Source organism: Chanodichthys erythropterus, chromosome 17 (genome assembly GCF_024489055.1).
Source record: "Chanodichthys erythropterus isolate Z2021 chromosome 17, ASM2448905v1, whole genome shotgun sequence".
In the NCBI taxonomy this organism is placed as follows: domain Eukaryota; kingdom Metazoa; phylum Chordata; class Actinopteri; order Cypriniformes; family Xenocyprididae; genus Chanodichthys; species Chanodichthys erythropterus.
Genome location: NC_090237.1, coordinates 506,348 through 519,570, shown reverse-complemented (window position 1 = coordinate 519,570; position 13,223 = coordinate 506,348). Strand labels below are relative to the sequence as shown.

Here is a 13,223-nt window from a genome sequence, read left to right as displayed (position 1 = left end):
TTAAAGGTACACTATGTAACTTTTGTTCCTCTAGCTGTTTAGGGTTAGGTTATGTTGATTCTTGTTTTATTACAGGCTCTGTCACATTCTGTTTTTGAAGGAGCCGGAGCAGCTTTTCTTAACAGATATGACGAGACGCACGGGAGAGATGTATGATGCAATTTTCCTGCATCAGGTCTAAAATATAAACACTTAATATATAACAGGTTTACCATGGTGAATCATGGTAAGACAAAAACATGATTTGGAAGAAGGACTGACGTTAAAAATGTGTACATTAGTAATAATACTTTTCATTCAAATAAGCTTCAAAAAACCATCACAAACACGTCATTCATGTGATTTTTATTCAGTGCTGAAAAAATAAATATTTCAAATATTTTAAAGTCATTCTGAGCACCAGTGTATGATCTCACACACACACACACACACACACACGTAAAACCATCTGTAACTTTAACAAATCACTGGTCAATTCAAATAAAATCCATTACATGTATGTTTTTTGTTTTCTATGTAAAATATTTGTTAAACCGGTCACATCTCACCTTCACTCTATCACAGAGAAATGATTTTACATCAGAAATATGATATAAACGATGTAATAAAAGCCAAAGGTAACAATTTACAGTAAGGTCTCATTTGTTAAGATTTGTTAAGCTTATTTAGTTCACAGTGCTTAAATGATAACAGATACAACTTTTGATCTTTGAAATGTTTTAGTAAATCCTGTGGAAGTGTCGGTTAGTTCATGTTAACTGATGAAACCGTATTGTACAGTGTTACCAGACCAAACAAAAACTGGTTCTTGGAATGTCGAAAAGATTCATTTTAAACATGAAAATCAAGTAAACATTGAGATTCAAACATCCTGCAGAGGAATTCTGGGTAATAGTGGAGGTAGATCCAGCTGTAGTTCATCAGTTTCAGATCTTACTGAGCATGTGCAGTTCGGTCGGTCCTTTATTCTGCTCCAGAAACATTCTTACACATAATAAAGTGGTAAAAGACAAAAATACTGATGGAAATGAAATTCACAGGGAATGTCATCTCATCTGCTTGTTTATCTTAATTCATTTGAATCTTAATTACTGATGAGTGCTGTAATTACACACTGATTCTGTACGGATTCATGAACAAATTAATCAAACATCTGAAAAACTATATGCAGCAAACAAACAAACAAAATGAGATCAAAGTGTGAACCTCATGGAACCTGTCAAAACCATGTGATGTTTTTATTGATCATGTGACCCAGACAAGAAATTCTTTTCCACATAATTACAGTCAGAGCTGCTTTAAGAACATTGAGATTCTCTGCAGTGACATTATTTTAATGACAATTTATGCCAATTATGTGATGAAAAAAGCTATTAAAAATGTAAAAATATTTACAATATTAAAAATTATGTAACAATATATATAATTCAAAAAATATATTTTACATTTTTCTTGCATTTTCAGTTGTACTGCCTTCATGCCTAATTAAATTATTAACTAAATAACTTAGACTATAATATCATACAGTAAAAATACAGCATCACACGACTAAAAACTGTCATGAAAATAATGTCAAAATATTTTTCAGGCCAATTGCAATGTTCCATCTTTCTGCTGACCTTTGACCTGGACATGTTTTTGTGCCATTGACCCGAGCGCTTCCCGGTCAGAACTCCCAGCGGATCTGATCCGAGCGCAGTGAGGTCTGCAGCGAGCGCATGTCCTTCAGCAGACGCAGGCTGTCTCTGCTGCGCTCGCCGGGCCGCGCTTTCCCCGTCGCTGAGCCTCCGCGGATCGGGACCTTCACCTCGCCGGGACTCGGTTTACCACACTGTTTCCTCAACTTCTCCATCTGCCACAAACAGCCGGAACCATCAGGGAACGTCCCACACTTCCACGCCCAATTTAAGACCTCTCAAATGACAATCAAGTCTTTTGTTATATCATTACCTGAGTCTGGTGGCGACGGACTTTAGCGATCTGCTCTCCTTTATTCTCCATCCTCTTCATGAGCGCCTCCATCTCACGCTCCAAATCCTGCCGCAGCCGATCCGAAGCGCAAGACTGGATCTGTCTGGACAACTCCTGCTGCTCGCTGACGGAAACACAAGACCTCGTGAGCTCTTGCAGAACCTCTTACTGTGATCACAAGAGAGGCTGAAAACCTCCTCAGACTTGAGGAACTCACAAGCTCATATGTCCGAACTCATCCTGGAGCGTCAGCAGCAGCTCCGACAGCTCTTCACTGCAGGAGGAGGAAGAGGAAGAGGAGGAGCCACCGCTGTCAGCGTGTCCCAGCACTCGCTCGTTACACAGCTGAGGATGATGCTGCTTCATGAGATGAAGGACGCGCTGGACGTTCGCTCGCACCGAGTGACTCGAGCCTGTCGACTGAACACACACACACTCACAGTGATGCCGCACTATCATCAGAAACACACAAACGCTGCAGTGATGGTGTGATTACCGTCCCCGTCACAAACGGCACGTCTCCCAGACTGAGTCTGTAATGCGGCTGCGGCGGCGACGGGTGATTCTGCAGGAACACATGAGCGTTAATCAGTCAGATTTACAATATTGTGATGTCTAGGGCTGGGTAAAAATATTGATTTCTAGATTTTAATAAATTCTCATTTTCACGAACCGATATTGATTCTTAAATCCCAATAATCGATTAGTCTAGTCTAGTTTTCAGTTGATGAATGAGCAGAATATGTAGCTCCTCCCATTTAATAAATCACAATAATCTTTGTTACTTTTGATATGAAGCAAAGTCTCAGATTTCAAATGACGTCCATCTTATTATGAGATTCAGAAAATAAATACCGTTTTGGCGCTGTTTAATGTGGCGTGACGGATCGCTTTAGCGCCTCAGTTAAAGAGAAGCATGTGATCATCCTCTCCTCCGCTTTAATACCAGTTACAGCGAAATAATCATGAACATCTGAAGGTATGTTAAAATATACAGTACAACTTACTGAAATCCGTATCATGTCTCGTGTAATCGCTCAATCAGTGCTTCAACCTCAATAAAACAGCTTCAGTGTCACGTGACGTCACATTTACCTCAGAAAAACATATTCAGTGACCATAAACTCATTAGTCAGCTAGAAAAGTGCTCTAGAAAGATAAATATAGCTATGCACCGTTACATATTCATTATAATTTTTAATGTTCTTCAATATTTAATGCATGTTTGAATAAATCAGCCGCAATTTAAATGTTTATATTTAAAAAAAAATGAATTGGAGTAGAAATATGATTATGTAATTCTAAACTTTATTTATAATAAAACATCATTGAGTGTAATTTAAGTGTTTGTATATAAATAAGTTAATTTAATCTTCAGTATTATTACAGTAGCACCAGCTGACTCTCATGTGTAGTTTACAGCATTACTGGAGAGATTTACCATGTGCTGAAACTGAAATACTACATCCAAAATAATCGAATCGAATCGAATCGTGAAAACCGTGTCAAAACCCAGCCCTAGTGATGTCGTTCCTCGCTGTGGTTGAAATTGACTTGTATCATGGTACAGATGTTGGTCACATGGTCCAGCTCTGATCCGTCATTTACCTTCGATGAGCTTTTCTTCTGTTTGACTCTGCTGGGTTTGTGAGGACGTGGAGAAACAGACTGAATGAGCAGACGATTGGCTTCAAGACCCGTCTGTAACTGACCGCAGAACAGAGAGAGCACATGTTAACGTCACACTATCCTCAATCTAACTGCTTTTGTTAATATTGAAATTTGAATATATAATATGGAGAATCCTGAAACAAGCAAACCCCCAGAGGGTCATATTTGCCCTCATATATCAGGCTCAGCGAGCGCTATGACGGGTAACGTCATCCTCCACAGTTATGATGGATATGATTCATGTCACATGACTCACCTGCGCTGCTTTGTCCTGCACCAGTTTCCTCTGATGTTCCTCTTCCTGCAGTTTCCTCTCCAGCTGTCTGATCTTCCTCTCCGCGGCGCTCTGAGTCTCCGTCAGCCGGTGATACTCCTGCTCCAGAACATCCAGCTTCTGCAGCGTCAGCTGGACGTCGGCCTGATCCGCAGGACCCAGACGCTCCAGAGACACCTTAAACACACACAGGTCATGAATGTGTCTCTACACACAACGGCTTCAGAGGTCAGACTTTCATTCAGGTGTGTGTGAGTGTGTGTGTGACGCACCTGTTGACGCAGCACAGCGGTTCTGTCTGATTCTGTGTTTCGTACGGTCTTCTTCATGTGCTCCAACTGTCTCTCCAACCGCGAGCATCGAGACTCGGCCGCAGTCAGCTGAGAGAGCAGATCTACACACACACACATATATAATTAATATTTTAATTAATTAAATGTTGATTTAATAAATTTGGTTTTTGTCATTTTTATTAGATTTTGTTTTAGTTTTTTTTTATTTAAGTTCTAGTTGTTTTAGTATGGAAACATGTAAATTTATGAAAAAAAAAGCAAAAAATTTTAAATAAAAAGAAGTTCTAAACTTCTAAACTGAAATAAAAGAAGTTGAAGTACTAAAAATACTACAGCTAAAAGCTAAAACTGAATTAGAAATACATATAACACTGTATAAATTACTTATTACATTTAAAAATATTTAATATATATTTTAAAAAATAAATATTTAAATACATCAAGTATATATACTATATATAAATATTTTTAACATTTTAAATATATTAAAAAATAAAAAATGTCAAAAGTGCATAACATGACTAAAATGTAAAATGAAAAACTAAAATTAAAATGAAAACTGAGCAAAAATTAAATATATAAATGATATTAATTTATTATATATAATTAATAATAAATTAATATTTTGATAAATTATATTTTATATTTCCATTTAAATTTAAGTGTTCATTTAAACTATTTTAATTTTGTTGTGCGTTTTTGTCATTTTTATTAGATTTTTTTTTTTTTATATATATATATATATGTTTTTTTTTATTTTAAGTTCTAATTATTTTAGTATGGAAAAAATGTAAACTTATAAAAACTTAAGCAAAAATTTGAACTAAAAATACTACAGCTGAAAACTAAAACTGAATTAGAAATACATAACACTATACAGAATTATTTATTACATTAAAAATATTTAATATATATTTTAAAAAACAAAAATGAAGTATCTATAATATATAAAATATATTTAAAAAAAATTAAATACATTAAAAAACAAAAAATGTCAAAAGCACATAACATCACTAAAATGTCAAATGAAAAATTAAAATAAAAAAATTAAAGAAAAACCAGACATAAGGGTCAATTTTTTGAAAACGAAATTTTGAAAATATTTGAAAATACATAATCTGATGTATGATTTGTCAGGATAGGAGAATATTTGGTCGATATACAACTATATGAAAATCTGGAATCTGAGGGTGAAAAAAATCTAAATATTGAGAAAATCACCTTTAAAGTTCATCAAATGAAGTTCTTAGCAATGCATATCCACTCACAAAAATAACATTTCTGATATATTTACAGTAGGAAATTTACAAAATATTTGAATGGCTCATGATCTTGACTTAATATCCTAATGATTTTTTGCATAAAAGAAAAATCAATCATTTTGACCAAAAACAGTGTATTGTTGGGTATTTCTACAAATATACCCGTGTGACCTCTGACTGCTTTTGTGCTCCAGGGTCACAAACCTAATTCGAAATCTGAATAAATCCTATGATAATGTTTCAATCAGACTGGTGTCAGAAATCTGAATAAATATGATAATGAGTAAATCAGACCGGTGTGTGTGTGGCGCTCTGCCGGTCTCTCCGGGGAGTGTGTGGATTCTCTGGAGATGGTCTGGAGCTTCTGTCGAGCGTCACACCGCTCCAGCTCCAGATGACGAATCTTCTCCTGCAGGTTCTTCAGTGCTGAAAGAATGGCTGCAAACACACAGTTCTTCATCCACTGCTCATGTTTACATTCAAGGTGAGGAAGTTCAAGTGATGCTCCTCTTTTCTAAGTCGCTTTGATTCATTGATCAGATGCATTTTTCAATGTTAATGCAAGAAAACTAAGAATCTGAGCTCAGAAACCATAACTCTCCAGCAGGGGGAGCTGTTCACCAAACCTTCCCGTCAGCAGCTGTGTGCTGTATGAGAGCTGAAGCAGTGAATTATTAATGAGCGAAGCATACAGCTGTCACCCTATAGGGACGAGGCTCGTGTCACGAGTGTACCTGAGCGTCAGGTGTCATCATCACGCGTGTGTGTGTGTGTGTGTACCTGCGCTGCTGCTCTCAGGAAAGGCTCTCACGGGTCTGTTTGTGAAGGGCAGGGGGGTGTTGATGAAGGGACGTCTCGCAGGATACTCGGCGTAAGACGGCAGAGACACGCTGTCAGACATCGCTCGGCCTCTGAGGGGCGCCGTCACACCCTCCTGTAGATTTACAGCACAAAACACAAAATCATACTGTAAAAACACATTAGACATGTCACACATATAATACACACAGGCAAAAAGGGCAAATACCAAAACAAATGAATGAATAAATAAATGGGTCATTGACGAATAAGGTTTATAAAAGTGTAAAAAAAAATATAATAGAAATGTAATTAATTTTGAAGTTTTATTAAGTGTAAACAATTTAATTTGAAAACATTTTAATAATCAATTAATACTGATTTTGTCATTTTTCACAAGATGGAAAAAAATTGTCAACAAAAACTTTTCTAAAATTTCGGTTTTACTGAATGACACTTTTGGTTACACCGAATGACGATATTTTCAAACGATGCCAACAGGCTAATATCTAGCAAAAGGACAATCAATTAGGGCTGGGCGATGTATCGAATGCTTTTGTCACGCGTTCAATATCGACGGCGATACATATCGATATTGAACGCGATATTGCGTGGCTTATCAGTGAACTACGGCTCTGTCTATTAAATGCCGCTTCATTTGAAAGCAGGTGATGGCGATTTAGCGGCAATCAGGGAACCGGCTTTACTGAAGAAATGCGCGTGACAAAAGCATTCGATACATCGCCCAGCCCTACAATCAATCATTTTATATTTAGTACAAGTTTTCAAAATATTACAATATTTTCCATGTTTTCTACACAGCTAAATCAGCAGATCAACTCTGCTCGGAGTACATACGGTCCCTCTGTAAATAGTGTGAAAGTGACACTGAAGCAGAGTTAAAGTTAATGACATGATGAATTAAGTGATGAATGAGCATTATTGATGAACACCTGCTGTTAACAAGCAGAATCACTGAAGAAAAGAGAATCCTCTGCTGAGATCTACTGCTCAATCACTTAATCAATCGCTTAATTATCTCATTAACTTTAACTCTGCTTCAGTGTTACTTCCACACTATTTACAGAGGGACCGTATGCACTCTGAGCAGAGCTGATTTTGATTTTGGTTGCACCGAATGACCTGATGTTTCGGGACATGCGTATGAACAAGAGAAAACATGAATTTATCAAATAGTTAAGAGAGAGTTAGTTACTTTGCTTCACAATCATGTGACCCTTTGCAGGTGTCTGAATGATGTCACATCCTGTCACATGATATTGACCACATGACTTGATCCAGAATGGTCTCTTTATATTGGTTACTCCGAATGACATCAATGAAATTCATTTTTCCGGACATTCTTTCTCATAAAAAAAGCAACGACTTCTACACATAATTTTAATATCATTTTACACTATGTTGATATATGATGTTATAAAATCATGCCAGAATAAAAAATATATACATTTATTACATTTTAAGATATTTAATCACAAATGAACGGTTAAACCAAATGACGTTTTGACACTTCACAATCTTTAAAATACCTTTATATGTAGAAAAATATAATTAAAACCTTTTGGATTCAATAAAAGAGATCTAGTTGTACTACATTACATACTTTGGATGTCATATCTTTGTTTTTTTTATTATTATTATTATAGCTTTTGGTAAAAAAAAAAATAACGCGTCACATCATTGACCCAAACATTATATATGTGATTATAAAAATAGAAAAAATAAAAACAGAAAAATAAAATAAAAGTAATTAAATTATGAAAAATGTAAATAAAATAAATAATACATAACCAAATTGATCAATTAAAATGTATTTTTTGGTAGATGAAATAAATAAATTATCAAAAAGTTTGAAGAATCTGTCACATTTTAATTACTCGTTAATAAAGGTATTTGAGAAGTGAGTCTAACTCAATATGAGAGTGTAAAACATTCACCAGAATAAAAAATAATCTGTCAGCAAATATTGAATGAATCTGGATTCAGATCAATAGTGGAAATTCTGACTTTAAAACATGAGCCTGTATATATATAGTTTATTATAAATTATAAATGACATATATTGATGTGAATTGAGTTTATTGGCCTATGTGAACGATGTATTTTTTCCCAGAGAAAACAAATATTGAGTCTTAAATATGCAGTTTAGTTTTAAACTCTGCTGGGTTTAGAAGTGAGTTTTAGATTCAGTTCAAAAACGCAAAAACAGCAGAAATGATCAAAATCAGGAAGAAATATAAACAAGGTTTTGAGGAAGTTTAAGTGAGTATATTTAGTATAATAATATTTACAGTTTGATTTTAATAATGCACGATGGATAAATGAAACATTATTTCAAACACGATTATATATATATATATATATATATATATATATATATATATATATATATATATATATATATATATATATATATATATATATATATATATATATGAAGTTTAATTAAACATTATACTTTGTTAATTTCAACAGATGTCATGTAATAAATTTTAACTTTAAAGCTGCATCATGTTGAATGTGTGAATGCTGAAACTGTGATGATGTTTTTACCTTTTCTCGCCTCGCGGAGGGTTTTGAGTTCGTGTCCATTAAAATAAGAGTTTAATCTTCGATCATATTTAATTAAATTAAATTAACGTCTTACGAGTTTTAGTTCTGTTTGTTGTAAATTTGGTGGCTGTGCAAACAGGAAACAAAACACAAGCGCGCAAAGCAGAGGTGGTGAAGTCAGCGATGACAACATCCGGACTGTAGAAATGTAAATAAAAGTCACGAGACGTGAATCGTAATATTTAAAAGTTATGTGCAATATTTCTGTTTTTGGAAAACGACTAATCTACTAGTTAATATAGTTTTCATCAGTTTAATCGCATTTTTTAAATAAAAATATATTTTATACAGCGTAAGTTACTGTACCGGAAGCGACGACACCCACCTCTGGGTTTCCAACATCAGTTTTCACAGATATTTGTTGTCTGTTTGAGTATCTAATTAAAAAGTAACAGTAAACTGTTCATATGATCAATTTCACATTTTAAAATAATACATCACATCATGTAATGTCAGAGAAACGAACTCCTTCTATGGCTTGAGTGTTGGTTATGGCCAAAATATAATAAAAGTCCCAACATCTGTATTTAAATTCAACACGTAACGTAAATAGTGTGTAAACTCTTGTTTGTCATTTTTTCTATAAGTAATTAAAAGAAAGATCTGCCAAAGGTTGCATGTGATTTTATTTTATTCCAAACATGGATTATGGAGCATTTTCCAGGTTTTCATTGAACACAGTAAAGTCCTATCTTGGTTTGTGTGTGATTTATGTTTTTTTTTTAACAGGAAACATGCTTTATTTGACCTGTACATTTTTCTAAACTCTCATATAATGAATCTGTACAAAGTTACTCTTTCATCTTTCATGAGCAAAAACTTTATACAAAATTAAAGTCCTGTAATAATAACCCATCTTCGCACTGGAGAGAGGCTGCGGTTGCATAAATCTTATTTGGGGTTATTTTGAAGTCCAGAATTCATCTGTGAGAAATTAAAAGAACATCTTCCATCACAAAAAGGTCACATCACATAAACGATCACATCAGGAACATGAACTCTCATTTTTATCTCAAAAATAAGTCTGGACGTATCCCAGAATGCCACGTGGTCTCTGTCCTGAGTGGGAAACAAGATTAACATTGACATTCACATTAAAAATGTGATTTGAGAAAAGCTCGTGGACGTTTTTGATCTTTGCCTCAGTCAGTCCAGCAGCCCGATTCTACTAAAAAACACCAAACTTCTCTGACAAACACGTCATATCAAAACGTCAACATGCCTACGATACAGCGCCGCGTCTCTCACACACACATCAGCCACACTCCGCATCAGAATATAAAAATAAACATTTCAAAGGAAAGATCCGTGGGGATATGGCACATGACGAGCGCAGGTCGGTTTCTGATCAAACGCTGTAAACATCAAACGTGTCGTGACTGGATCGTGATGAGGGAGCAGCTCGGATCACGAGGGCGGGAGGAGACCTTCAGGGGTCAAAGGTCACCAGACGGCGCACTTGTTGAGGGGGTGCATGGGCGAACCTCTGGGACAGTGAAACACACGGCCGAACTCGTCGAACTGAGACACGCTGCCGATCACCCTGCAGACAGACAGTCACAGAACCGCTGACACTAATGGAACCATTTAAATCAAAGTGTCAGAAAACTAAAACAAACTAACATAATAAAATAAACTAAATTTAAATTACATCAAATATTTTTATAAATTTAATTTTCATTTGGTTTAACTTTATGTACTAAAATAACTAAAAATAATAAAAAAAAAAATAAAAACAGCAAAAATACTAACATTTTGAAAATATTAATAAAAACTATAATAGTATTTCAGTGGTAATAAAATATTTCTATGAGAATGAATCATTTAAAATAAGTTAATTTATTACTTGATATAAACATGCCTTAATTACAATAATGCACTAATTTATTTGTTTGGGTATGTCAATATTTATTATTCTGTTTTTAATTATTTTGGTGTTTTAATATGATTTGATTTAGTGTAAAAGGTGTAACAGTCAGATATTTCTTAAACAATAAAATGCATGAAAAGGTTATGTATAATTTTTATTAGTGCTGTCAAATCTATTAATCGCATTTATGTGTGTGTATATATATATATATATATATATATATATATAAATATATATATATATATATATATATATATATATATATATACACACACACTAATGTTACATATTTTGTGATTAATCACATCTAACATAAAAGTTTGTTTGTTTGTATATATATATATATATAGATATAGATATATATTTATATATATATAGATATAGATAAAGATACACAAAAATATACTATACATTTACAATGTTTTATGTGAAATGCAATTAATCGATTTGACAGCACTAATTTTTATATAATTTATAATATATAATATATAAATATTTATAATATTTATAATTATTTTAATGTCCATAATTAATCACATTAAGTAAAATAATAACATTTGAGAAAGAAAGTCCTTACAGTTCACAACAGATCATTCTCAAGCAATAATCACCAGTACTGGACTGAAGGTGAAGTGTGTGTACCTGTAATGTTCAGGTGCGTGTTTATCCGTCAGCAGCTGCAGGTAAATCGACTGTGATCGTCTCTTCATGCACCAGTTCTGTGAGGACAGTGTGCAGAAAGATTTCTGGGATCTTAAGAGCTGATTATCACTGAACCAGTGTTACTGAACTGCTGCAGTGTAACTGTACCTGAGCGAACGCGATGAAGAACAGCTGCTCGTGTGTGTATTTGAGTCCTGGGAGAGGACGCTCCGGCCCGTGCTCACGAACCCACTTCTGATACGCCTACACACACACACACACACACACACACACACACACACACACACACACACAGGTTTTACTATGCATTTTTACTACATACCCCCCCTTTTATGAATTAAAAAATAGAGAAATACAGCAAAACCAGTGTGATGCAAAAAAAAAAAAACTTTTTCAATGTTCATGAGAAATTTTTTTAAGTTTGTAGATCAACTTTAATTTGCACTTTTCCAGGAAGAAGTTGTAAATTCCAACATTCTGATTTGGAACAGAGCGACATTCCGATTCTGATGAAACTCACATAATAAGACAACTTCAGTCCGCCCAGATCAGCGATGTTCTCGCCCAGCGTCAGACGCCCGTTCACCTGCACACACACACACACACACACACACGTTTTAGTGTATACAACCGGATTGCACTTGTGTGTGTGTGTGTGTGTGTGTTTCCGTACCTTCTGGTTGTACACCGTGAAGTTGTCGTAGAGTTTGATGATACACTCCGCCTTCTTCTGAAACTTCCTGTACGACTCTTCCGTCCACCACTGCTTCAGGTTGCCATAGCGATCGTACTGCCCACCTATAGGCAAACAGGAAGAAGTCACATGACTCTAAATCAAAAAACTGATCCAGTCGTGATTCATATATTTCACTGCTGCATTTGTGTTGTTCAGAAACGTCCTGCTGTGTGTTTATTACAGCTGAAGCTCTCTCTCTGTCTCTCACCCCAGTCGTCGTATCCGTGCGTGAGCTCGTGTCCGATGATCGCACCGATTCCTCCATAATTCAGTGACCTAAGACAGGAAAAACACTGAATCTCATCAGATCTTCATGTGCATCACAGCTGTGAACAGCAGGAGGCAGCAGAGAGTCAAACCTACACTGATCCTGACAGAAAAATCACTGCAATTTTACAATAAAAAACCTTTAATTACTTTATTTTTATATCGTTTTTACAAATGACATCCCTAAAATGATGTTTTATCAGGTTTAACTCACTAAATCTCCCCAAAATATGGTTAATGTACAAATAAAAAACCATATTATATATATATATTACATGTTATGTTACAAAATAACTAAAACTACAACTGACATAAAATTAATACAAAATAATAAAAATGGCAAAAACATAAAACTAAATTGTTAAAAATTTAACTAAATTTACAATAAAAGAAAATATAAAAATAAAACCTGTAAAAATATAAAAATAAACTTTACAAAAACTGTAATAGATTATCAATGATACTAAAATAACCGTCACAACCACATATTTCTGTGTATCTCTGTATATCTATAGCTAAGTGTGTGTGTGTGTGTGTGTGTGTGCGTGTGTGCGTGTGTGTGTGTGTGTGGTCTGCTAACATTTGTCCTCTCTAACAGACTTTGTGAAGGGAAATCAATACAAATCTGCAAGAGCTGCTCTCAGAGAAAAGCCACAGCAGCCATGCACACACATACACACACACACACACACACTCACACACACACACACACACACACACACACACACACACACACACACACACACACACACACACACACACACACACGATGTGACACTGATGC

At 34.8% G+C, this 13,223-nt stretch overlaps 2 protein-coding genes across 4 annotated transcripts in view; both read right to left on the bottom strand.

Moving 5' to 3' along the window:
- Window positions 1–113: 113 nt before the first annotated feature.
- On the bottom strand, window positions 114–9,005 carry cep57 (centrosomal protein 57). Of its 3 annotated transcripts, none has more exons than XM_067365337.1 (10): window positions 8,844–9,005; window positions 6,252–6,405; window positions 5,766–5,909; window positions 4,189–4,310; window positions 3,899–4,093; window positions 3,580–3,672; window positions 2,468–2,536; window positions 2,189–2,391; window positions 1,951–2,095; window positions 114–1,852 (listed from the first exon to the last, which is right to left on the bottom strand). In XM_067365337.1, exons 1-10 carry the CDS (start codon window positions 8,880–8,882, stop codon window positions 1,667–1,669), a joined length of 1,350 nt encoding a protein of 449 aa, XP_067221438.1. In that variant the 5' UTR covers window positions 8,883–9,005; the 3' UTR covers window positions 114–1,666. The 3 variants fall into 3 exon arrangements, 2 of the variants coding, with proteins under 2 accessions (XP_067221438.1, XP_067221437.1); XM_067365336.1 differs by having other exon boundaries at window positions 115–1,852; window positions 3,580–3,678; XR_010892176.1 differs by having other exon boundaries at window positions 1,718–1,852; window positions 1,951–2,088; window positions 3,580–3,678.
- A 556-nt stretch (window positions 9,006–9,561) lies between these two features.
- LOC137004808 (endothelin-converting enzyme-like 1) overlaps window positions 9,562–13,223 on the bottom strand; it is a 28,468-nt gene continuing 24,806 nt past the window's right edge. The window contains exons 14-19 of the mRNA XM_067365447.1: window positions 12,381–12,448; window positions 12,110–12,234; window positions 11,957–12,022; window positions 11,584–11,679; window positions 11,416–11,492; window positions 9,562–10,446 (exon numbers count right to left, since the gene is read on the bottom strand). Of these exons, the coding sequence (XP_067221548.1) occupies window positions 10,347–10,446; window positions 11,416–11,492; window positions 11,584–11,679; window positions 11,957–12,022; window positions 12,110–12,234; window positions 12,381–12,448 (532 nt within the window). The 3' untranslated portion in view covers window positions 9,562–10,346. The remainder of the gene's footprint in view (window positions 10,447–11,415; window positions 11,493–11,583; window positions 11,680–11,956; window positions 12,023–12,109; window positions 12,235–12,380; window positions 12,449–13,223) is intronic.

What these genes read in the sequence shown, in the direction of transcription:
- cep57 (XM_067365336.1), bottom strand. Translation starts at nt 8,882, where the DNA reads ATGGACACGAACTCAAAACCCTCCGCGAGGCGAGAAAAG. An exon ending in TCCTGAGAGCAGCAGCGCAG is followed by an intron (nt 5,910 to 6,251) that starts GTACACACACAC and finishes GTGTGTTTGCAG; the next exon opens with CCATTCTTTCAGCACTGAAG. An exon ending in TCCGTCGCCACCAGACTCAG is followed by an intron (nt 1,853 to 1,950) that starts GTAATGATATAA and finishes TGTTTGTGGCAG; the next exon opens with ATGGAGAAGTTGAGGAAACA.